This window comes from Ammospiza caudacuta, chromosome 1 (assembly GCF_027887145.1).
Source record: "Ammospiza caudacuta isolate bAmmCau1 chromosome 1, bAmmCau1.pri, whole genome shotgun sequence".
Taxonomy (NCBI): domain Eukaryota; kingdom Metazoa; phylum Chordata; class Aves; order Passeriformes; family Passerellidae; genus Ammospiza; species Ammospiza caudacuta.
In genome coordinates this window covers 22,103,639-22,129,742 of record NC_080593.1, presented here as the reverse complement: position 1 = coordinate 22,129,742, position 26,104 = coordinate 22,103,639, and the positions used below count along the sequence as shown (strand labels likewise).

Genomic DNA, 26,104 nt, shown 5'->3' with positions numbered 1-26,104 from the left:
TATTATTATGACAGAGTGGTGATATAGCAAATATGAAGCTGAAATTTGAAAACATGAGTTATTAATTTGTGTCCTCAGAGTTTATAGCATGCAGAGCATACTAAGCATTTTAGAATTACTGGTTCCCTCATGCCTGTCCCAAACCTGCATCTGAGTTCCCTAGTCTTTCGCAGCACTGTTTTCCTTGCTCATCAGTTTTTTATTCAGCTTGTTCCCTTTCAGAACACCTCACTTCTACCTCTCTTTCTCTCACCTTGCAGTTGTCTGTGGGCTTAAGATGAAAAAACACTGTATAGAAACCATCATTAACAAGGATGAAAATGTGAGAGGGTGAAAATGTGACAGTGTAAAAAAACCATAGTAACAATGGTGGAAATGTGACAGTGTAGCTGACCAAGCTGACCATGCCCTGTAATTTCTTGCTCTGATTGTCATTCCTTCCCTCTCAGCCAGGAAGAGAAGCAGGAGCCTGGGAACCTCTTTCAAAGGAAAATCCTGAAAGGATTTTTAGTGAGGTAGGAATCAGCCTTTCCTCCCAGGTAACAAGTGAGAGGACAAGAGGAAAATGACCTCAAGTTGCTGCAGGAGGGGTAAAGAATCAGAATCATAGAATTATAGAATGGTTTGGATTGAAGGGACCATAAAGATTATCCAGTTCCAACCCCTCTGCCATTGGCAGGGACACCTTTAATTCCATCAAATTGCTCAGAGTCCCCTCCAACCTGGCCTTAAATACCTGCAGGGATGGGGCATCCCCAGCTTCTCTGGGCAAACTGTTCAATGCCTCACCATCCTCACAGAATCTTTTCCTAATATCTAATCTAAACTTACTTTTCTTCAGTTTGAAGCCCTCTCATCCTGTCACTACATGCTCTTGTAAAAAGTCCCTCTCCATCTTTCATGAAGGTTTTCTTCAGGAACTGGAAAGCTGCAGTTGGGTCACCCCTAAGCCATCCCTTCCAGGCTGCACAAAGCCAATTCTTTCTCCCCCTTTCCTCACAGGAGAGGCTCCCCAGCCCTCTGACCATCTCAGGGGCCCTGCTCGGGCCTCCAGCAGGTCCCTGTCCTTCCTCTGGGCACCCCAGGGCTGGGTGCAGAGTTCCAGGTGGGGTCTCTGTCCCCAGAGCAGAGCAGAGGCACAAATCCTCCCTGCCCTGCTGCCCAGGCTGCTCTGGGTGCCGCCCAGGACACGTTTGGCTCTCTGGGCTGTGAGTGCCCATGGCTGGGTCATGTCCAGCCTCTCACCCAGCAGCACCCCCAGGCCCCTCTGGGCAGGGCTGCTCTCAATCCCTTCATCCCCAGCCTGGATGGACACTGGGGGTTACCCCAGCCCAGGGGCAGCACCTTGCGCTTGATTGTGTTGAACCCCATGGGACTCCCAAGGGCCACTTCTCGAGCTTGTCCAGGTCCCTCTGGATGGATGGCATCCTGTCCTTCAGGTGTGTCAGCTGCATCACTCAGCTTGGTGCACTACTGCAAACTTGTTGAGGTGATTTACAAAGGTATTAAATGACACTGGTACAAATACAGACCTCTGAGGGGCACCACTGGCCTCTGATTTCCAAAAGAACTCTGAGCCCTTGACCACTGACCACTGCCCTCTTGGATGTGTCCACCCAATCAATTTCTTGTCCACTTATGCTCTCATCAAATCCATGTCTTTCCAATTTAGGTGTCTCAAAGGCTTCAGAAGTTCAAATAAATGACATCTGCAGTCCTTCCCTCGTCCACTGATGTAACCCCTCCATCCCAAAGGTCACTAGACTGGATATTAGGAAACATTTCTTCACTGAGATGGTTGTTGATCATTGGAATGGGCTTCTAAGGGTAGTGGTTGAGTCACCAACCCTGAAAGTGTCCAAAACAAATGCAGATGTGAGACTGAGGCATGGTTTAGTGGTGAAAATGGCAATGCTGATCTCACAGTTGAACTCAATGACCTCAGAGGTCTTTTGCAACCTTAATTATTCTGTGATTCTATGGTACTTTGTTGTGTTTCTCATTTGTAGATGGTCTAAGCATTTATTCTACTTATGTAGAAGTAGTGATATGAAAAAAAGTATTTACTAACTGCATGGGTAGAGTAAAGGTTTTGGAGGTTAGTTCCCATATTTAGAGCTTCTTGGCTTTTCCTTCTTCTTACTGAGTTTGAGGTTAAGTCATGTTTGCTTCCAAGCTTTTTTTTACATTTACAGTAAGGGCTGGTGATTCACAAGCTTATAGGTGTTCTGTCATACATTAAAATAAGAAGTTAGAAAGGTTTATTTTTAAAAGAATATGCATTTAAAAACATATTCTTTATGTTTTTAAAACATATTCTCCTTTACATGCCAAGAAAAAAATTCATAACACTGTCTCTAATTATTCACAAAGTTTTGCCAAATTAGTAACCTTGTTGAATGCATTCTAATGCACTGAAATATGTCAAATTTATTTCACAGCCACATTGTTTACATCTGATTATCATCTCATGCCAACTGCCTTGGAGAGTATTTGTAAGAAGAGTTGCATGACTGCTAAACAATGACCTGAATGTCTGGTTTTGGCAGACTATATTAATCAAAACAATTATTTGCAAATCATCAGTTTCTGGCAATATTTAAAACATGTCTTTCCATAGCAATTCAGCAAAATGTTTTACTGTCACTATATCAAGCAAATTGAAGGAAAACAAGTCTCAAGCATCTATTTTTAGCTCTAGGTAGAAATCTACGTTTTCAACAGTGAGGTTCTTCCTGGAATACTGCCTATAGGCAAATGCCACCTTCACATACCAGGGGTAAAATAAACTACACTCATCGAAAGGCAGTGCAGAAATGATACAGTTGAAAAAGAGTAAATTAATTTCATGCCTTCTTTATTAGCAGCAAAATTTGTCGTACACTTCTCTAACGATTCAAGTAGCTCCTGGTACAATCCATGAGCAACAATTCAGAGGGCTACAGACACTATGGGGAGCTGCTGTGAAGGCAGTGGAATTCCACAGTGCACAAGTCTGACACATGTGACAGAAAGTGAGAAAGAATTGAGCTTCAGTCCCACATACTGACTGGTTTTCTAGACATATCTAGTGATATATTCACATATCCAGTGGATAATTTTAAATTTTCTTCTCCCACAAAATTAGTACTTTGAAACTAAATTATGAGCTGTAGTGAATTTAGTGCTCAATGAATACACTTTGCAAAACTGATTTCTGAGATGCTTTACATATTGAGTTTTGATTTGCTAGATTCCTGACCAAGGCTAAACCAACTGCTGCTATTATAAGAGTTGCTGTTGGTATTAACTAGCTGAAAGTAAATTCTCTTAAAATTTGGGAGCATTAAGAAAATTAAAGCATGAGCTTCCTTTAGTTTTCAATTACAACTGGGTACCTAGCTTAAAAAAATTAATAATTTTGAGAACTTCTACTCTTTTTATTCTGTGCAAACCAGGAAGATTTTCAAAGATATAAAATGAATAGGGATTAGATGCCAAACTGCTGTATGAGTCAGGAAAATGTGTCTCTATGTTTTCAGGAACAAACAGTGGTTCTCCTTTAGGTATTTTGAATGGCACTGGGTTTGGAATTTCTCCTTTAGGAGTTTGGAAAAACTCCTGATTTGCAAAAAATGCTGAGAATATACCCTGTAAAAGATAATTTCTTTATGGGCAAGCTTCAAATCACTGGTTGCTTTTGACAATGTACGATGTTTGTTTACCCTGCAGTTCCAAAAGACTTTGCAGGTGATGTGGGCATCCCAGGGCAGCGACAGCCCCATGGCATTATCCTCATGATAGCTTACACAAGACTAATGGAAAATAAACTCCCATTGCTAAAATGTGTGCTGTCTCCACTTCAGTGCTGTAATTTGGTCTAATTGGATATATTTATTTGCAGCATACCCACAAATGTCATGACTATGCTCTCAACAGGATGTAGACACACTTCTACTGCAGTTATCCATTGTATTATGTCTAAAAATATCCATAAAATTGTTTTACTGCTGATGAGTATCTACTCCCAGACACAGACTGCTTCAGCAGTCATGGAAAATACTTGCATTGTTGTTACTTTGAATCAAGAAAAAAATTAGCTTATATCTGGACAAAGTTGCAAGCATCACACAGAATGCTTCTTAAAGGTACAGAATGCTTCTTTAAAAATTTCTTGAAATATTCTTTTTAAAAATGAACATAAACACCTATAAACTGAGGTCCTGAGTGGGTGTTGTGTATATCAAGTATGCCCTTTCTTAGTGCTTAAAACTGAAATACAAAATTATCCAGCATGTTATTTGATTATATGGAACTCTTTGGTGGATTAAGTTGCAATTATTTGGGATTTGGGTTGCAATGAGTAGGACTGAACTTGGAGGAGTATTCCATGTTGCTAAAAGTGAACCAGAAAGTGCATGACTTGTCAAATGAGCCAGGCCAATTTGTTCAGGACAATTTCTAAAACTTATCAACTAAGATCTGCTTGCAGCAGAAAAGAAGGGCCAGGCTGGGACCCTGGAAAAGTCTGTTTGACCTGATTTCTAAGGCAAGTGAAAATACAGTGGGTACTGTCTCCTGTCCCTCATGCCAGATGTACAAACAGGAACCTGAACTAGTCATCAGGATAAAGTTTTTCATCTCCAAGGCCAAAGAACCACCACCTCTGTCATTGCTGTATGACAGATAACAGAGTAGAGGCACCACAGGTGGCAACAACTGCTGTACTATTTTTAATTCACCTTTTGGTTTTTCCATTGTGCAGACTGTCAGGAACTGTAAGAAAAAGACAGTAAAAGCCACACATGCATCATGACAGCTCACCAGCTCTCCACCATCCGAAAAGCAGACAAGATTGCTGTGGTTCAGAGTGCAAGGTTGTAGACAAGAGCATCAGCAGCAGCTCTGGACTGAAAAAGGCACCTACTCTTCTCTGGTCAATGCTCAATGTGGGACATGAAATGCACCAAAGTGGGCAGTACCAGCTGCTGAAGTGCAGCAACACAGCAGGTCCAGTCTTTTAGCTAAAGACTGATAAGGATATTTCAATACATATGGGTTTGGTACAAATTCATAAATAGTTTCCTAGAAACTCGTAACTAATAAATAACTGAGGTATATTTGCTTTAAGAACCCAACCCTCTTCCACCAGCACAAAATTCATAGTTCCTCAAATTAAAGAGTACAAAGCCTTCCTGAAAAAGCCTCACTGACTTGCCAAACTGAAAGCTAAGGACTGGGTGGAGAGCTCCAGGCACTGAGATCAGCTCTGCAGCACAGAGCATCTGTGCTCCTGGAGAAGTGCAGAAAAACAGGGAGGCTTTGAGGGCAGAGACACTGGAGACAAAATTCTTTACACAACGAGGAAATTATTACCACATTCATGGATTCATGCATCCACAGCACATAACAAGCAGCTTTAACAACTCACAGAATTTAAATTTGTTCTCCCTGAATACTCTTCTGCCTTCAGTTTCTCTAGGCAAGCCTCAGACTGTGTCAGCTGAACAGGAAATTCTGGTTATGCTGGTGATTGAATGCCATTTTCTCAATGATTCACTTCCTGAAAAAGTTGTCCTTTTTCTGTATTTCTGCCAGGATTTCTATGTTCCCAGAAATTCTCAGAAAGGCGGGAGTAGGTGTATGAAAAATAAATGCAAATAAATGCAAAATTACACCCTTCATCAGATTTCAGGCTGTTTTGAATGAATGTTCAAAGCAAACTGTCTTTATCAAAATTGCAACCAAGTTTACTAACTCAATTGAGGGGTCAAAGGTTATAACTATCAGAGAGAACTTATTAAAATAAAGAATAAAAATAATCATACATAGCTGGATCCAAAATCCTAATCTATCTCACAGAAATCACAGCACCATAAAGAAACAGGCTTCACTGCCCATGAGATTTCAGAAGGTCATTTACCTCTGAGAAAGAGGCTGAGCTATTTTAAGTATTGCAGAACAGCAATGGATTCTTTCTCTATGTGAGTTTCGGAAAATCTCAAACTATTAAACACTGAATGGTTGTCAGATATAGTTGAGACAAGATGTACAGGTAGGTCAGTAAAGGCAAGGAAAACAAAGGCTGAAATGAGACCATTTTTTGCATTTTTTTGAGGCAAAAAATGTACACAGTGTAACACACCCTGGACTGCAGAGAAGTGTCAGGCATTGAGGGAGGAAATCAAAAGGGGAAGTGTTCTTGCTACTGTGGACAAAATATGTGCAACAGAGCTGCCAGAGGGCAAAGAGACTGGTTCCATGTTAGCTGAAAATGGAGTTGTTTCTGTAAAATAAATAATAGTATTTGATCTCTCTGAAACTTTAAAAGCTAGAGAAAAAACAATTGGTACTTTAGAATCTCTGTTCCAAATTCATCTGTCACCAAGATCATCTTTCTCTCACAATGTTGCTACACTATGTTAAACAGTCCAGGCATAAAGTAATTAAGACAAGGTTGATTTTTGGAAAATTTTATTTCTATAACAGGAAAATACAAAGTTGCTCAGAGAAATCAAGTATTAAAATCCTGAGAACCATATCAAACTGTATTCAGTGCTTACTTTTATTGTGCATTATTAGTGTAAAGCAGTAGATATTCACAGTTCACTAGAGAATGAAAACTGAAAAATCTGAAACTCATGCTGCTTTCTGTCTTTATTGAGTGATTCTTTTCCAAAATACTTCAAACTGTAGTGCTCTCATACTATAAACGTAGTGGGAAAATCCCCATTCATGGATACATTTATTTGGTATAATCCTGATAGCAAAAGATGAAAGGTAACTTATAAAATACCACATAACCTGATGGAGGCATTCTGTTTCATTAACCACTCTGAATAGGAAGCATAATCACAAAAGATTATAGTGTGGTTACTTTTAAGTACACAGTTAAGTGCTCAACTGGCATAAACTCTATCAGTAGACTACAAACTATTCTACACGTGACTATTAAGGTCATAAATACAGGTCTCTCATCAATTTTCCACTACAACATCCCATCCCTAACTATGTTTGCATTGTTGTGGCATATTTTAATATTGCATAGTTCTAAACTGATAAGGTACTACTGCTTGCATTGCTGTTGCAAATGGCTACATTATTCTTAAATGGGTACTGTTACCACAGGTAATCTCACAAAAATAAACATGTCATACAGATCATTAAATGTCTTGAATTTAACAGTACTCTTGAGTAGCATTTTGTTTTTAAGTACTACATACAACTTGTGAGCTTGCAAAGCCTCTTGCATCATTATCAGGCTTACAGCTGAGCTGTAAGTGTTAGCTGCAGCACATCATGGAAGCACTGGAACAGAGTTCTGCACAGCACTTCTGCATCAGTCTCTGGACAGGATTTCCAAGAAGAGCAGGTAGTAATGATCCTAGCAATATAGAAAACAGTGAGGTCACTGTGCTTAAATTGTCAAGGTCTAGGATAAAGTTACACAAATTGTCCTGAAATGTGGAATTACTGACATAAAACTGAAGTAAAAATTGTCACATAAACATACTGTCTCAAAACCAAGAGAGGACTCAGATCCTTAGTGCCTTCAGTAAGCAATAATGTTGACAGATCTTGAAATCAGATACTTTGATTTAAATACCTGTTACTACATACACAGTGACACAACTTTTCTGCTTATATTTGAAAATGCTTTGAATTATATTTCTTCTTTTTCTGCAATTAGTTTAAGGTTTTAGGTACTTCTTTTCTATTTATCTAATAAAAGGTATATCTTGATCTAGTTCTATTTATTTAAAGAGAGACATAGATCAAAGTATTAATGGCTTGTATTCTCAAACTGATCTGAATGGGCACACAACCCCTGCCTAGCTTTAGGAAGAAGTCATTTGAATTACACCTAAACTAGCAATTTATCTCTACACATTCTAATCAAATTAGTTTTATATTTCATAAAAAAAGGAGTAATTTTTGTCCATAAGACCAGTTAAGCCCGAGTTTGATCTTTTCAAATAGTATGATTTTGGAGAAGTGAAGCCAAACGTTTTAGTCCCTCAAGATGTGTGTCACTGCCAAGAGTGATGGGCAGTAAGCTCACCTGTCCTCTTATCTGATCTAACTCAGCCAAAAAACACCTTCACATGTTACAAAATGATCCTAAAATGACAGTCTATTTTAAAGTTAATCTATTTTAAAGTCCTTTTGTTGCTCCCTTCTTTCACCTTACCTACTCTTTATTTCTGCTTATTGTCAGTATCTTGGTACTACTTGCCCTCCACCACTCGTTCCTCCTCCCACATGTGCTTTCCCAGAATGCCAATGCCTCTATTCTCATGTACCTCACTTCTCAATCTCTTCTGACACATTCAGCTGCATTTCTTCAGTATTTTCCTTTCCTCATTCTAGCTGCCTTTGTCACTATTCTGTGACAAATGCAGAGCCATATTCAAAATGAAATTATATCCTTACCTGTCATCTCTAATTGAATAAAAAAAGCCATAGCCATGTTGTACCATAGGGACTGCAGATCCACTAAACCTAGTGTAGCCAGTCAGACTAGTTGAAAGGACAAAATTCCCACCTCCTCCACTGTGAAACAACACAAAACAAAAGCAGCACTGTTGAAAGTCATTTAAAACAAAGTGCATTTTACAAAACAGTTATTTTGTTGCAGAGATCAAGACATCAGCACACACAAGGCCAGTGTAGCAAAGGCCTTGGTATCAAGGGATACAACTTGCCATGGGACAAGAATATGAATTACCTGGTTGTGAAGGCCTTATCCCCATACAGGTCTGGCACTGGCAGTCCTTGCTCCTGTGCTATCAGCAGGAGACCCAGAAGATGACGATCAAAGCCTGTCAAATAAATGCAAATACTGAATCATTAACAGCAGCACTCCCAGTCTTTCTGCTTCTTCTAGTCTGGATAGCTGGGAGGTCAAATAGCAGCTGAAGGACAGATAAACAACACCATCATAATGTAGCATCCAAAAACATTCCCCACATTTGATCTAAGAGGTCTTCAACAACTTCAACTTGCAGCACTGAGCTCAAAAGCAAAGGACTTCAGTGACAGAGATGCAGCACAGTCCCCGTGGAAAACAAAACCCAAGCAAATTCCCACTGCAGTCAAGGAGGAAGAGCTCCTCACACTGGAAGCAGCCCATGGGCAATTATGCCAACACAGTGGAAAGGCTTTCAGGGCCACGACTGCTCTGAATTGTGATAACACACCAAGGAGGCTGGAGAGAGTATGAAGTTCATCAGGTTCATTTCCCAGCTACTCCTCCTCATTCCCAGAATAGTGTACAGCACTAACACAGCTGGGTTAGAATCTCACCCTAATCTCTCCTTTTCCACTTTTCAGCCAAGCACATATTTGACTGGAGGGTACTCCAAAGTAATGATTAGCTGGGCAGAAAAACTGAAGAAATATTCCAAGTGAACATATTTTTGGGGTACAAGGATGGGTGCAAGGAGCAGGTTTTAGTTCTTCTCCCCAAAACTGAAGTATAAAATATTAAGCAGTAGTTTTTATTCAGGTTGTAAATAAGGAGATAAAGAAAATGTAGTAGCACACAATGGTATTCCCTTTTTACCCACATGAAAAAGACCCAAAAATTTTGATCCCAGAGTACCTCTTCCATTTTCACATTCTTTCCTCAGTTTATTGTGCTTTGCAAATGCCTTATGCATCAGTTGTAGTCGTTGATAATTCTGTAAAGCAGGGCAGGATTCAAATTAAAAAAAAAAAAGAAAAAGAAAAATCAGTCCAAATGAGTAACACATCAGCAATCACAGACCAGCAGGTTTTCCCCTTTCATAGTTCCTAACAATTTTAGATAGAAGAAAATGGATGAACTTGAAAGGTACATAAGAAACTCTCTCAAACCGTTTCTCCCAAAACCAAATTCCCTTTTCAGGAAAACGTGCTCCTCTGTTTTCAGTATCTCTGCTCTCTTACTCAGATCACTTTTGAACTGAACAATATTCTAAACCTCATGCTCTTTCCCAAATCATCTGAAACAATGGAAAGGAAGCAGTGTGAACTAGAGTGATCAAACCCAAAAGCCTTCTACAATTCCATTTTTTCAGAAGGACAGTAGCTCCTACTAGGTGCATTCCCAGATTTTCTCTGCTGATTGCCAATTCTGCCCAAGATTACGGTTTTTCCAAGTTTATATTAAAACTCATATATCAAAGTCAGAGACAATACAAATAACATGGTTTTTGTAAAGGAGGCCTTGAGAAACAGTCCAAGATCTTGACTTCCAAGACCTTAGATTGTGATAGCTCTTTGATTTCTTAAGAAGGACTATTTATCCTTTTATTCACCACACAAGAGGCTGCAGCAGAGAATGTGAAACAAGGACAGAAGCCACTCAAGTTAGATAAAAATCAAGCTATCAAGCTGACAAGGGGCAAAAGAAAATTAAAGACAAAACGATTATTTCAAAGTATCTGACTTTAAGGTAATAAAAATTACATAAACACAGACTTTTAAGCACGTTCATTTCAATACTATTGAACAGGGCTTTTTAAGATCAAGGAGTTAGTATTAAAAAAAGTACTTTAAAAAAATAGTATTAAGTATAAAAAAACCAAACAAAACAACAATAGGGAAATATCTGGAGTTGCTATTACTACAAAGAAAAAAAAAGGCTACAGTTAGTGCACACAGAAAGTTACACACTAGAAGTAGTAGTACCCACAGAAGCCTGGTAATTGGTTAGAAGGTAACTGAGGAGCAGGGAAATAATAGAAATCCATATTTGGAATAGGAAAGCAGATTTGGAGGATGGCCAGAAAAGTGAGTTTTAAAACTGCTGTACATGACAAAAGAAGCCATTGAAGACTAGGAAAATGTGATCTTTAAGGCCAAAATTATTAATCACACATGCTTTCTCACAGCTGTCTTCCTCTATGTTTTTAGATGCATTAATAATATAGAACCTTTGATTTTTCTAAAGATGTGTTGTCAAAAACTTTGTCAAAAACTTCTCCTTGCTTAATTTCTCAGGCTCTGAGAAATGTACCGTGAGGGCAACAGAAAGAGCTTTAGTACAGCTCTTGCTTGGCAAGCAAGGCATGACCTGCTTTGCCAGCCAAGCACCAGAGGGTAGCTACTGGGAAAAGAAAAGGTCTCTGGCTCAGCTACTCAGAGACAAACTCTGGAACACACCCCTGTTACCACTAGGACAGAAACACCCTTCAATCTTGCTCTCAGATGCAACTATTAGATAAACATTTCCTGATTTCACTTGAAAATTAAAACAACAGAACAACTGCGCAGCACAATACTTTGGCTCAAACCCAGGAACTTTTTGGGGTATGAAATTAATCAGTGTGAATATAATTTGAGACAGTCACATTCTTGAAACCAAAAGGTAAATAGCACACAAAACCAAGCAAGCCCACGCATGACAGCACATCTCAGTCACAATGACCAGAATCAGAGTTCAAGCAATCTAACATTTAAAATTTATCTCTCTGGAAAGGCCCCAGCTCTCATCAATGAGACAACACAAAAATGAGCTTGAGGTGGTTCAAATGACAGGCCTTCTAAATACAGAGTAATTAAAGTAGGATTTCAGTATTTACACTCTCAGAAGGATCCAGCATGGACTTGCACCATTCCACTGCCTCCACAGTACATGATCTTATGGTCTCTGTGCGGCCGTGATAGAATCGCCTGGTCATGGCAGTTTCGTAGCAGCAGCCCGGACTAAGAACAAAAGTTAGGGAAGAGTGTCTCATTAACTTAACAAAACTATTTGCTGTCTCAAGGGCTAAAAATATCCTGCAAAAGATCTTGCACATCAATCTCGGTTACAAGCACCAGAAACCCACTAATTTTCTTTAAGTTATGTTTCTGAAAGAGCCACAAAGCAACTCTTATGTGCTTTTATGGGACAGATGACTGAAAGCATCAGTACTTTACTCATACCTTGAAAAGACTGCATTGCCATGGATATTTTCTGCAGACTACAGATCTACTAGCCTCTAGCCAAAACAGCTGATATTACACAAGCTTCAGTTTCACCATGTACTTCCACCTACACCATCTAAACCCTCATAAATTAAGAGACACATCTGAAATAAGCAGTGTGTTCCAAAACATTTAGAGGGAAAGGTCAAAACCTTCTCTGCTGCATACTGACAGCCATACAGCTTTTACATGGAGCAACTCCAGCTCTACTACAGTTCTACCACTTAATATACAACCTACATGAAATATACTTGCATGTTTACAACAGACCAAGGCTATTTTAGTCAGATAATTAATGTCCTGATGTTCAGCAAACCAACCTTTGTCATGATAAGCTACATCTCACCAGTGACAAAACATCACACTCCTATGATGAAACCCTCCTCCTTCTGAAGAAAGCAATACTCTGCTGGTCAGTAATGACTTACATAAGCCATAATGAGTGCTATTATCAAACAGAAATTTGGGAATAACACCAATAGCAAGAAGAATGACACCTTTTAATCAATAATACAAAATTAAATGTCACATCCAAAAATGCAGAGGCAGCACTTGAAGAGTCACTACTATCTTCATCTCTATTATTCTGCCCAAACCTTCACACCCAATATTGCTGAAGAAAGTGAGACACTGAAGTTTGTGAGGCCTTTTACAGGCTTAGAAGATGAAATATTTTACTGGTGGCTGTCACATGCTACAGACAAAACTCTCTTCTACATTTGAGCAACTATTTGACATTAGAGAATCCTGAGCCGCTGTGCATTTCATGTTGGCCCAAGTGTTTCCTTTGTACAGCCCAAGTTCAAGTTTTCACAGACTGTGTTCTACCACCCACTCCACAATATGTACATATACTATCCCTATGGGCACAAGTACACAAGATTTCTGAAGCAAATATGGCTCTATGCAACTGTTACTGTAAAACCCCCTAAGTTACTCATTCTTAAATCCCCATGGCAAATTACATACTGGCATTGCAAAGTCACTGCACACCCCTTCTCAAGAAACTAGTTTTTTATTCCTGAGCTGGTATTTTCTTACCGTCCATGGCATTTGTAATAAGCAAGCTGAAGGGCAAGCTGCACAAATGTATCAGGATGAAGTTTCCTCTTTCTAATCAATGCTTTGCCAAAGGATGTGAAGGCATAGGACACCAGCTGCAAGTCAGATACCTGTCGTACCAAAGGAGGAAAAACAACAGAAGTCAAGAAATACCACAACTTGGTCCACTGTAAATAAAACACACTCAACACAAATTACTATGTAACAAATTTAACCATGGTGTTCAATTCATCAGTTAATCAGGAACATATTCAGTACTGTTCTCCAGCATGAAAAAAGACCAATTAAAAACATGTAAATAGAATGAAAAAAAATAGTATCAGTAACAACTGAGAGAACCAGGAGAAAATTTCACCTTCTTGTAATACAATTCTTTAGTATGTCCTATTTCATTCATAATTTTTGAATCCACTGTGAATACAAGTTCCTCTGGCCTTGGAATATCTCTCACATTATCTGATCCCTGGGAAGATGAAGACAGAAAGATGCAAAACCAGAAAATGTTATCCATAAGAAAAGACACGTTAACTGATAAGCTTGAAAGTTTATAAAAGACAGATACCTTCCATTTTCCCTCATTTTCAACAATCTTCTTATCAGCATAAGCTAACATGGTAATTAAAGCCATGGCATCAAAAGGAGAATGCTAGAATCAGATAAGAGAAGATATTACATTTCTTTGCATAACAAAAAGATCAAACTCTTCTGCTTTTTTCCCTATCCTGCTCTTTTTCCTGCTGACCAACAGCTTTACTGCGCAGTGTTGGACTTGTTTTATAGTTCTGCAATAAATACAGAAGTATTTTAAGTCCACCCACCATTTTAACTGCTCTGCAGCTGAACAGGAGGTACAATGTACTACTGCCATGAAAAGGCAGATTTAAGGAAAAAATAGAAGCCCTTCTGGCCATGCAATGAGTTTAAAATAACATAGTTTAAAAAACACAGCTGTTCAAATGGATACATCAAACAAAGAGTTAATTTAAAGCCTTCTTGTGTGTTGTATTTTTTTCCTTTGGAACTTGTCATTAAATACTTGCAGAAATAAGATTATGACTTCAGATCCTGCTGTTAATTCAAGTATGGTGTAATAGTAAACACCATGAGAAAGCGAAGAACATGAGAAAGCAGACTGCTTTTGGAAACTTACCAGACCAGGTGCAGGGTATACAAGGCTATACTGAAGAGTAACACATTAACACCTAAAATAATACTCTGAAGGGGAAAATTCAGTAAATAAATACTCAGAAGATGGAAAAAAATTTAACTTACATCACAGAATGCACTACAGGTTCCATTGGAAAAGAATATGCAATTGTAGGATTTATCTCCCCAGCGCACAGTTGGATCACCTGCTAGCCCCAGCCTTGTAAGCTAAAGCAGAAGAAACATACTGTGAAGTCTAAAAAACACCAAAAATACTGCCAGTCTTTGTAAGCTAAACCTAGTTTACATTAAAATGGTAAGACCTCCCTGACAGACGACATTTTCATCCAGTTCAAGATGAAACACAATTATAGGGCCAAGTTATTAATTAAAAGATTGATAAAAAGTTAATGACCCTGAAGGATAGAAGGCTAAAATGTTATGAAGGTAGATTTCAGCCATTCTCACTTCCAATGGCCTAACAATTAGAACTATTTAAGCTTTCCTATAGATCAAAAAAGCATGGAATTTTTTCATATTTATCTGCTTCATTTTTACTGTTCTGAAAGACCAAGAGGTGCTACTTCTGTATATATACAGGAGAATTTTTTATGTAAAGATTATCAGATATGAATCAAAAATTCTTAGCTACCTCAGTGTAGTCCTCAGGAGTTGCATGAGGACTATAATCATCAAGGCCAACCACAAACAAACTTCTCTGAATTTTTTCCAGAAGAGTTAAGTTCTTTGGATCAAGATGAATCAAGTATTCCCGTAGCTAGAAGGCATAAAAACACAAAGCTAAGCGAAATAATGTTTTTCCAGTGATCACAATGCTTTTCCCAGGAAGCAGCTGCTAAGTATTCCTACCTCTGCCCATTTGGTCCTTTCATTGCTTGTTAGGGCTGCCAGTCCTGGCCCATCTGGTTCACTGTAGCATGTCTCCTGTATATACCTAAGTTGCCTTTAAGAAGATTTCAAAAACTAAAGTCAACAACAGCTGGAGAGAAGGTAAAAGTCACCTTGTGTCTCTGTCTTTTTTTTACAAAGGTGGAATTTTGATTCAACATTCACAAGCCAGTGTGACTTTTCAGGAAGCATGAATCAGCTCCCCTAGATTCTAAGGACAATTGAAGACCTGCTCAGGTTTCAGTCACTCAGCACCTACGAGCCCAGTACAAACACACATAGACAATCATAGTGCTAAAGCATTATTACATGCTTAATTTAAAACTAGATTTAAGACTTCAACAGCGCAGGCTGAGACTTTTCAAAGCAGCAGACATCTGCCATACTGCAGCTTTACAGCTTCTACAGCAGCTAACCTTCCCCACAAGATAAACCTTCAAGCAGAACACTTGCTGCAGTACATCCTGAATGGAGATTCTGAACTATACAAGAGCAATTCTCTTCCTACCTCTTCCTTTAGAGGAACAACTATGAGAGGGGTAAATCTTAGTTTGAAAATTCAGTTTTCCATGTGCTGTTCTCCATGTTAAAGAAACTCCATAAATTACAGGCACTTAATCTGACTTGTTCTTTTTTCTAGCACTCTTGCCTATTAAATATCACTACTGATCACTAGTTACATAGTATCAAAAATGTAAGACATCAATGATGGCCTTACAAAAATAAAGCCAAACAGAAAGAGCCCCCTGAAACCAAACCCAACCTGCCCTTCCTATAGACAATAGATTCAGAGGATTTTGTCTGTATTCCAAGTGTTCATTTCTTTGTTACTGGCTTGACTTAACAGGTACAACTACAAAAATTAGAAAAGCATATGTTAAAATATTAGGTATTAATCTACCACACTATTTTTAAAAAGTGATTTTTAGTTTCTCTAATTAGGTTTGTCTTGCCTGAGTAATTTGGCCATCCACTTTTTTGGCAATTTGAATTATAAGCCTTCTGTTGTGCACTATAAGCAGCACTTTGACAATTGCATTAAGTTATTCCCTGGCAAAATTAACAACCCTTTTTCAGTAAGGAGATGCATATAGATACCAAATCAGTCACAAGAGACTTATGCTGAGACTATGTCTGTATCTAACAGGAGAGTGCAACATATGACAGTGCTTCAACTTTGATAATGATTAAGTTGCAATGTGGCTTGTACCTGGAAGGAATGATGACAGCTGTAATCCTACTAATTCCATGTAAAGAAACCATAAAAAGTGGTATTTCCTACTGAATTATCTTTTTTCAGCCCTTTTGTATGATGCTCTACAGATATATTACAATAGTACATGGAAAGAAATTGCCATCCATTGAAGGATTTGCTTAAATCTGAACCTTTCAGCTAAAGGGGAAGCTGTAGTCTCTCTTACACCTAAATCTTTGAGGTCAAGGGAATAGAAAAAAAATCCTCTTTTGTATATAGCTTAAATAAGACAGTTCATTTAAAAGAAGCATTTAGAAAACCTGAAAATCTCTGGAGGAGTCAGCATGCTGCCTTCATGCATAGCATCAAATGCAAATACTCGACCTCGACACAGGACTATCAAGTGCGATGGACATTCACCTTCGGCCTCTGAAATGAAAAACAGGAATAAATGAAAATCCAACCTTGGGGATAAAGTGACGGATATAGAAAAAACTAAGCAAGTCCTACAGACTATTTTTTATTCAATTCTGCAAACTTGAAGACATTTTAAAAACCAACAGAAGTCACGCATAACTTTCACTGTTAGAAACTGCTTCAAGTAATTGTCATTATCTAGCAGCAAAATTCATTTATTTGTGTCTCTTGTAGGCAGGAACTCCCTCTGCTGAAATAAGTGTTGCTGAATCCACACATACTTATAACACAGAATTTGTCTTTCATCAATTCTTAATGCTGGCATGTTTATTACAGGCATCAGGCTGGTTATACACAAATTTGAAGCAGAGCTCTCTTTTACTCCAATTTGATAAGAACTAAATATTGGACCAAAAAGGGCATTTGTAGATGAGACACCTTCTTTGCTTCATAATACAAATACTCTACAACCAGTAGCTGATTTAGTGCTCAAGAAAGCAAGAATTTTTATGGTTAAACTGACCACTCCTTTAGCATATTAATAAAAAAAATTGCTTGCATTAATCCCCAATTTTCATTTGTTTACCAGTTTTAAAATAATTGCTGAGAGAGTCTCTGGTAAGCCCAGGAATTTTGCAAGTGCAGAAGAGCATTCGAAATTGGTTCATGTCCAGAACAGTATTTCCAGATCTCTCTATGGCAACCTTCTCTCTGTAGTAACAAACACAGCAACATTAAGCAAGAGAAATTAAAATGATGGAATTAAATCAAGGTAAGACAAACCTGGCTATTACAGCAAAGAATGCATGCCAATGGACATGAATAGACACATGCAATTAAGGGATGCAGAGGGATACATCAATATTTAGGATCAGTCATTTTTTCTTAAAGTCTTACGCTCGTAGCAGATCCCAGTACTTCAGGGTGTGCCATATATTTATACATGCTCTGTCTATCTGAGTGCCCTCCTTGGGTGGCCAGTAGTGCTCAATATAGGGACCAGGGCCTCCCATATTGCACAGGATTTGTGTTGAGATGCGAAGATCAAGATAAGCCACATTCAGCCACCAGTCCTCCAGCTGAAATGAAAAATGTTTAACATCAGAACTTATTGCTATTCGTTAATTCTTTAATAATTACATGACTGTTCAACTGTCTGCTTTTTACTTTTTTATTTTAATACTATGAATAGTAGGTCCTATATAACACTAGGCAGGACAATAAGGCAGGACAGTGGTTCAAAACTAACTGATTAAGATAAAGACACATTTAGCTCTTCTGCTTTCAAGCTTGAAATAAAATTCAATGCTGCTTAAGAATATTAAACTTTAAATTATGGTATTTCTTCCCTGATATTAATAATCTTAGACTCTTGCAGACTTCAGTTGTGGCTGCTGTGAATATCCCAGACTACTCCATGAAGAACAGAAGGAAACTAGACTTGTGTTGAGAAGGGATCTGAGAGAGACAGTTCATAAGGCACATTTTCTGCCACCATCTGAAAATCCTCACTCTGGAGTGTGTCTTGTTAGGATTTAAAAAGCCCTTGTGAATTCCACTTGGTAATGGCCTTCCTTCTATCTCTTTCTCTGTTAAAAGACAACTTTAAAATGCTACCACATAGTTTCCTTCTGGGAAGAAAAAGAAAGAAACCAACTCTGAATTCCAGGGTTGGTTTTGTTGGGTTTTCGTGGGTTTGGTTTTTTTGTGGTGTTTTTTCTTCTTTTTTTTTTTTTTTTTTTTTTTGGGGGGGTTTTTTGGGTGGGTTTTTTTGTTTGGTTTGTTGTTGTTGTTTTTTCCCATGGTGGAGAGAGAAGGGACAGATGTCATAGAAGGAGAGACTGACAGATAAAGCATCCAAAATCTGGTAAATAATTTTAAATTTCAGTTAGTGAGCTCTCTTAACCCCTCAGCTTTGAAAAAAAAAAAAAAAGACATATGTAAGTGAATATGAATGAGTTCATATCCACAGGTCAAGTGCAAGATGTAAGGAAGATCTGAAGATTTTAAAAGGTGAAATGATTCTTTGAGTTACATCCTGAATAACCAACTTTCCACAAGGTGAATTAAGATTTCTTACACTGAATTAGGATTTCTCACATATGTAAATACGCACCCAATTCCTTCTCATTTTAGCTCTTTCCAGTAATTTCTGATGCAACTCTTTTCCAATGCCATTTTCAAATTTTTTAACTATATCCTCAGTTCTTTGATATTCTTCTTGATTAAGGAATGGCTTCACTGTAAAAAGAATATGTTTTTGTTTTAAAGACAACTGAATACTAAGATTTATCCCAAGATTCAGATATTCACAGGCAAGGGAGTGAATGAGAAATAATTTTTCTAAAACAAGTATTTGAAGGGAAAACCTTTTAAACATCTCTCAAAAGTCTGTAAATACATCAGTATGTTCTAATAAAACATAAATACATACTTTTAAATAAATACAGATGATAGCAGACTGAAGTAATTGCTGAAAAACTAAAATACCTAACAGATAACTAAATCAAATATATTTACATCTGTAAATACTATGGAGTTCTTCCAAGGAATTAAATTTACAGGAACTTTGTAAATTAACACATTGAGCACACATGTCTGCCACCATACTGCACCAACTACAAGCTACTTGTCTGTATTTTCAAGTCCTTTCATGGTCTACAAGCCACTTGCCTATCAATTCTCATTCACTGTCCCTGTGTTATATAGACCTTTGATTGATAGCAAATGCAGTTACTGGTAGACAGTTTTTCTGTTTTTAAATCCTTTTGGATTCCTCTCAGATCATGTGCATTATAGGCTGAAGTCCTCCATAAACATCTGCAAAACTAGTCATTATTTTAATCTAAACACTCCTTAAAGACTTTTTACCATGAAATCTCTGGTCAGTAATGGGCACTGCTGATGTCATTTTCCATACAGGCACATCTCATCTTCTTCCTATACTCACCTGGTGCATAATGTATTTTCTGTTTTAGTTATACTTAGATTGTGAAGTCAGTGGGAAACAGAATGGAGGGTTGTGTGGGAGGTGTGTTTCTGGTGATTCAATGCCTACACATTGAGGCCCAAGTAATATTTGAGGCTGCTGGACACTATCATTAGTTAATTTCTTGTTTGCCTTGCTACTGGTAAGCCTGTAATTGACTTATAGCTGCTAAGAAACAAAGAAAGATACACAATTATGAAAATTTAAACAAGTATCTGCATCATCTCTCATCTATCTTTTGCAAGCAACAGGCGAGTTTCAGCAGGGCAAGGTCCCAAACACTTAGTTAATCTAAGTATTAAACCGTAACTCCATCTTGCTGCAATCACACCTGCTTGCCTGCAACCACTGGTTTTCTCTTCTTCATAAACCTAGAGATCATCTTGTCCAACACTGCATCTCTGTAGGGTCAGTTGCAGCAAGTTGCTTAGGACTGTCTGGGGTTTTAAGTATCTCCAAGGATGATCACTCTACAATTGCCTGTTTACTGCTTGACCACTGCTGCAATAAGTGGTCTTATGTTTAAAAGGAATTTCTTGTATTTCAGTTTGTGCCCATCACCTCTTATTCTGTCACTGGATACTACTATGACGTCTGGCTCCATCTTATTTACTCCTCCACAACAAGTAATCACACATATTGCAAAGATCTGAACAATCCTAGCTTTCTCTGTCTCTTCCCATATGTCAGATAATCCAAGCCTTTAATCACTGTCACAGCCCCTCTCTGGGCTCACTTCAGTATGTTCCTATCTTGCTTGTATGGACAGCCCAGAAACAAACACAGAACTGCAGATGTGTCCTCCCCAGCACTGAACCAAGGGAAAGGATCACTTCTCTGTACCTGCTGGCAACGCTCCTCCTACATAGAGAGCCCCAGAGATCCCTGAGATGCCTTGCTGCCAGGCCACATGCTAGTTCATGCTCAACTTTTCACGCTCACCAGACCGCAGGGGCTCTTCTGCATTCAGGCACTATGTCCCAGCTTGTGCTGCTGTGGCAAGTTATTCTCTCCTGGGTGAATGACTAGGCATTCCCCTGCGTTTGTTGAGCTTCATGAGGCTCCTGTTAGACTTTCCTCCAGCCAATCAAGCTCACTCTGATGGCAGAACAACCATCTGGTGCATTAGCTACTTCTTCCAGCTTTGGAAGCTCCCAAACTCAGTTCAGTCTGTCCCATCACCACCAATGACTATATTAAGAATTACTGGATCCCTGGTGTACAACATCAGAGACTGGCCTACAGCTGGCGTATGTGTTGCTGACCACAGACCTTTGAGCCCAGCAGATTATACAGTTTCCAGCCCATCTGTCTGTCCTGTACCTAGTCCATACTTTACCAGTTCCTCTATGAAGATTTTTTAAAAAATCTTTTGATATGCAAAAGCCTTACTAAAGTCAGTATAAACAATATCCACTCATTTTCCTTTATCCAGTGAGACAGTCACCATAAAAAAATCGTCATAAAAAGCTACCATGTTGGTCAAGCAAAATTTTCTCTTCAGAAACCCATGCTGCCCATTCCCAATCGCTTTCTTGTACTTCATAAGCACAGGAATGGTTTTCATGATTATTTGCCAGGGATTCCCAGGAATTAAAGTAAGATTAATCAGTCTTGTCCTTCCTGAGGACAACAGTAGCATCTGCTTTCTTTCTTTCTTCAGAAACCTTCACCAGTAATCACGATCTTTCAAAGATTATCAGAAGTGGCCTTTCAAAGACAAAGACCAGCTCCCTCAGCGCTCATGGGCACATCTCAACAGGACCCATACAGTTTTTCATGTACAGTCTCTTCAGTGCTGGTCCTCTTCCATCAAGGATAAGTCATCCTCACACCTCTTCAAAATAATTCCATTTTAATCCTAATTTTATAAGACATTTTAGTATTTTGCACTACCTGCCCCAAAGTGAAAGATAAGGATCCATTTTCAGATACATCCTGGTCTCCTTATGGTATTCCACAACAATAATGCAAGTCCTAGTGATATTTTTTCTATTGCACAGGACAAACATGGAGAGTGAGGGACAAATATTACCTACAAATGTGGTTTTAAGCACGTTCTGACAACCTCAGGCAGCAAGACAGAACATCTACTATCAAGTATTACCATACAATGCTTGTGTTTAAATTGCATTGGAACCTCCAAAAATTCCAATATAACACCATCACAACTGGAAAGGTACCAGCATTCCCCTTACACCTCCACCACAGATGATGAGCTACGGACATTCACATAGTGCCTACACATCTAGATGCAGCTTGAATTGCACACCATCAGTTGTGAACACAAATGAAAAAAGAAATAACAGCAACAGAGCCATTCACCTTTACCCTTTTGCAGATTACAGTTTTCACCCTGAAGCTGAAAGCCTCTCCTGACTGAAGGTAGTCCAACACTCAGGCTTCCCAGAAAATGACCTTATTATCACATACTATTGAAAGAGAGGATTATGACTTTATAACCTGCTATTCAGGTTATAAAGTCATTGCAGAGCAATATTCAATAAAAAATGAAAACCAAACAAAATTATTTGGTTCTGGTCTCAATTCATGGAATTATTTAGGCTGAAAAAGATTTGCCATTAATTTAGTTGAACCTTAAAGGGGTGAGTAAGATTGCAAGGGGACTAGAATGCACAATGAGAAGAGTCTGAGAACTGTTTGTTGAGCTTATGAAGAGAATGCAAAGGGAAGACCTGGCTGCCCTCTTCAACTGAACGGAAAGTCCTGGTGAGGATAAAGCAAAGTTCCTTTCAGAGATGGAAAGAATTAGGATAAGAGAAAATGGAATAAAGGTGGAATACAGAAAATTTCTCACATGGAAAATATGAAGTTTTGGGGGTTTGTTGGTCATGAATGACTTTTTTGGTTTGTTGTTTTTCTTTCCTCTCCCACAGTCATGAGGGTGATCAAACACCGGAACAGGTTACAATGAAACAGAGTCTCCACCCTTGTAAGTAAACAAAACCTGGCTAAGCAGGGCCTGGGCAACATGCAGTTGGACCAGCTTTGAGCAGAAATTTGGTCCAGAGGAACTCTTCCCAATCTACATGACTCACAGAGTTTCTTTCCATTTAAAAACTATTCAATCAGATGTAGAAGTAGCACTGTTAAGGAGCAGAACTCAGCCTCCTTCTCACCAGAGTTCAGTGAAACTTCTCTTGCATTTCTTCAGCCCACAGATCTTGTCTTTCTTTCTGATTGGGGGACCAGCTCTGCCCACGAACAAGAAGTATCCCATGAAAGACACCTTCAGTTGCACAGTTAAGGAATCTTCTGGGAAGCTGGAAGTTTGAGCTTTCATACTTTCATGTTGAGTCTATTTTTCTGAATCTCATCCACTGGGCTGGAAGGCTCAGTAACATGGCAATGGACACCTTCAAAACAGGGTTACTCCTTCAGAGGCAGCAACTGTAAAGCCTTAAATAAGGCATATTCTGACATGTACTTTGTCCAGCTTTTCTAGTTAGCTGGCTCTAAACAGGGAAGTGCTTTACCAGCAGGAGCCCTGACTAATGACAATAGCCCAGAGTCTTCCTCCAACCAAGGAAAGAAAGTTTCCCAGGACTAATTTAAAGCCTCTATGAAGAATTATTTGGAGGTTCTGAATTATTCTACTGAAGCATCTCCTTTCTTCCACTCACATTTATAGACCAAAATGACAAGCTTAAGCAATGAAATTACAGAGCTATGTCTAGAACTGTGCCCTGCACCCTTTGACTTCAATATATTTGTACAAGGGAAGACTGGCAAATGCTGGGCTAACTTTTCTGCACCATCAGTGAGACTAAAGAAGAGCAACAGTGATCAAATTTATAGAATGATTTTGTGCATGGAACAGTAAGCAGCAACTAACTTTAGCATGAAAAATAAAGGGACATGTGATAAGGTTATTTATGAAAACAGATCAGAATCAGAAAACAAGGGCAAACAAATTCACTGTCAGCGCTTCTCACTCCATGAGAGAGTTATTTATTAACCTGGAGAGACAGATGGGTTTACAAAACTAAACACCAATTTTGTTATTGCAGGTTTTACTCTTGCAGCACAACCTTAGTTAATCTGCATTATAGCAAAAAGACAGCGCATTATTTTAGACACACATACACACACAACACTTTTGCTCAAAACCTACCACTTCAATATTCTGCATTAAAAAACAATTATGTAAAGAACACCAAAACAGGCCATTTCCAGTACTCAGAAATAAATAGGAACTCAAGAGTAAGCTTCAGGAATTTTATTTTGGGAGTATGCTTCTGCTAAGGAGAGAACTCAAAGTCTTACTTTGTTAGCAATTGTGTAATACCTGCAAGATGGTAGATACAAAGTAGATGTTCCAGAAATAACTCCATGTCTCAGAGTTCTGAAAATTATTGAAGAAATAGAGAAAAATAATCTCAAGGTACTTCATAATGCATTTTTGCCATTCTCAATACATAATAAAGAATTAACCAGTCATTTCTTCTTTATAAACAAAACTAGATACATGTGCATGGATGTTGTTTTCAAAACTTCTCTGTGATGTTCTTTAGGTTAGTCAACATGTCAAGGCAAAAAGTATCCAAGCTAAATTATGTGAAAATGCTCACCACTGCTTTTGCCTATGACTGTATAGTTAATAAGTGTTGTTTCTCACCAATATTAAGTATGAAAAGTTTTAAATAACTGTTCTTTTAAAAAGATCCTGAGCAAAGACAGTATAAACAAGCAGTTATGCAAACCAAAATTTTTAAGTGAAATATCTTTCACCAGACCAGCCTTTTTTTTTTTTTGAGAAGGAAAAAAAAAAGTGAAAAAAATTCACTCTCAAATCAAAAGTTAACCAAGTGTCAAATGCCTTTGAAGAAAGGTAATGAGGGATAAATAAGAAACTTTTACTCAAGTTTTCTGGGCACTGCATTTCCAGTTTTGAGCCTGAAAGAGATCCTTTGGCACACTAAGTCTGTCTATATCCCACGCCCCAATTACAGTACAAGCTGTGTCTACAATCACTTAGCAAACATCTTCAGATCAGCCTGCTTACAACAGCACACGACACACTACCATTACAACATTAAGTCATTACCTGCATCGAGATATTTACTCAAAGATTCATCAAGAGGAGGTACTGGCAGGGAAGGCAGAGAATCTTGGTACTGAAATGTTCGCTCCTCTGAGGATTCAAGGAGTTGCTTTTCCATGTTGCAGATCTGCAGCACAACCCACCAGGCTATTCACGAAGCCCACGTTCGATGACCAATCTCCCCACACTGTTCTCTCCCTCGCTCCGGCCTCCTGCCATTTAAACGAAAAAAGACAGATATCAGGAAAGGTTCCCCGACAAAGCACGGACCGAGGGTTTCTTGCTGGCTTGCAGCCACAAGAGGCACACACACAGCAGGGGGGAACGACGATTAGGCTGCTCTTGATGCTTTTCCCCAACATGTCGCGATTAACCGGCTCGGAGACTGTCGCTTTCTCTCCCGGGGAGCAGCCAGTCAGCCCAGGGACTGACACTAGAGGACATCTGAGGAAGGGGAATCACTCCCAGCCCGGCTGGCAAGGGCACCCTCCTCGCCCGCCCGCAGACCCTTCCCAAGGTCCCCGCCCGAGCCCCAGCCGTGCCCCGGCCCAAGCGCTCCCCGAACCGGGCTGGGCCAAGCCGGGCCGAGCCGAGCTGAGCCGAGCCGAGCTGAGCCAAGCCGGGCCGGGCCGGGTGCGAGGCCCGCGACACCACAGCAGAGTTTACAGCGGCTCAGGGCCCACATCGAGGAAAGCTCGGGAGAGCCCCAGGCGGATGGGGCCTGGGTGTAAGGACACAGCCGAGCCGAGCCGAGCCCCCCACTCTGCCCCGCGCACCCCCGAGAAACGAAGCCGGCGAGCACCACCGATCCCGGATCCCTGCCCACCTCCCCGGCCGCCGCCTTTGCTTCTGTCCCACTTCCCAGCGGGTCCGGAAGCCGCGCGGGGCGGGGCGGCCGCGGAGGCGGGAGGGGAGCGGCCTCCCCGTCCCGGGCGCTCCGGGGGCCGGCGGTGGAGTTAAAAGGGCAGCGTGAAGTGGGGCGGAGGTGCTGACGCGCTCGGGGGCAGACGGGTTCGGCAGACAGAGCCGGGCTAATCGGAGGGCTGGGCGGCCGCCACTGTGTGAAGCTTTATAAGGGCAAGTGACGGTCTGGGCCTGCGAGAACGTAACTCTGGACGTACGTACAGACTGGGGAACGAGAGGCTGAAGACCTCATTTCCATCGTCCTGGGGTTCCTGGTTGATGGAAAATTGACTATAAATCAGCAGTGCCCTGGCAGGCAGGAGGGCCCGCCGTGTCCCAGGGGGCATCAGGCCCAGCATTGACAGCCGGCAAGGGAGGGATTGTCCCTCTGCACTGGGGCGGCCTCACCTCCAGTGCTGGGGCAGTTCTGGGTGCCACAATACAAAAAAGACATTAAACTATTAGAGAGTTTCCAAAGGAGAGC

At 39.7% G+C, this 26,104-nt stretch overlaps 1 protein-coding gene across 3 annotated transcripts; it reads right to left on the bottom strand.

Annotated features, from left to right (window-relative positions):
• Positions 1 to 6,500: 6,500 nt before the first annotated feature.
• Positions 6,501 to 25,727, bottom strand: CROT (carnitine O-octanoyltransferase). 3 transcript variants are annotated; one of them, XM_058820650.1, is made up of 17 exons: positions 25,544 to 25,727; positions 24,721 to 24,929; positions 18,780 to 18,904; positions 17,561 to 17,742; positions 17,250 to 17,374; positions 16,567 to 16,675; positions 15,013 to 15,106; positions 14,795 to 14,920; positions 14,269 to 14,370; positions 13,559 to 13,642; positions 13,352 to 13,459; positions 12,976 to 13,106; positions 11,547 to 11,670; positions 9,584 to 9,662; positions 8,708 to 8,801; positions 8,413 to 8,532; positions 6,501 to 7,363 (listed from the first exon to the last, which is right to left on the bottom strand). In XM_058820650.1, exons 2-17 carry the CDS (start codon positions 24,833 to 24,835, stop codon positions 7,243 to 7,245), a joined length of 1,839 nt encoding a protein of 612 aa, XP_058676633.1. In that variant the 5' UTR covers positions 24,836 to 24,929; positions 25,544 to 25,727; the 3' UTR covers positions 6,501 to 7,242. The 3 variants fall into 3 exon arrangements, with proteins under 3 accessions (XP_058676633.1, XP_058676650.1, XP_058676642.1); XM_058820667.1 differs by lacking the exon at positions 13,559 to 13,642; XM_058820659.1 differs by lacking the exons at positions 24,721 to 24,929; positions 25,544 to 25,727 and adding an exon at positions 23,962 to 24,009.
• Positions 25,728 to 26,104: the final 377 nt, after the last annotated feature.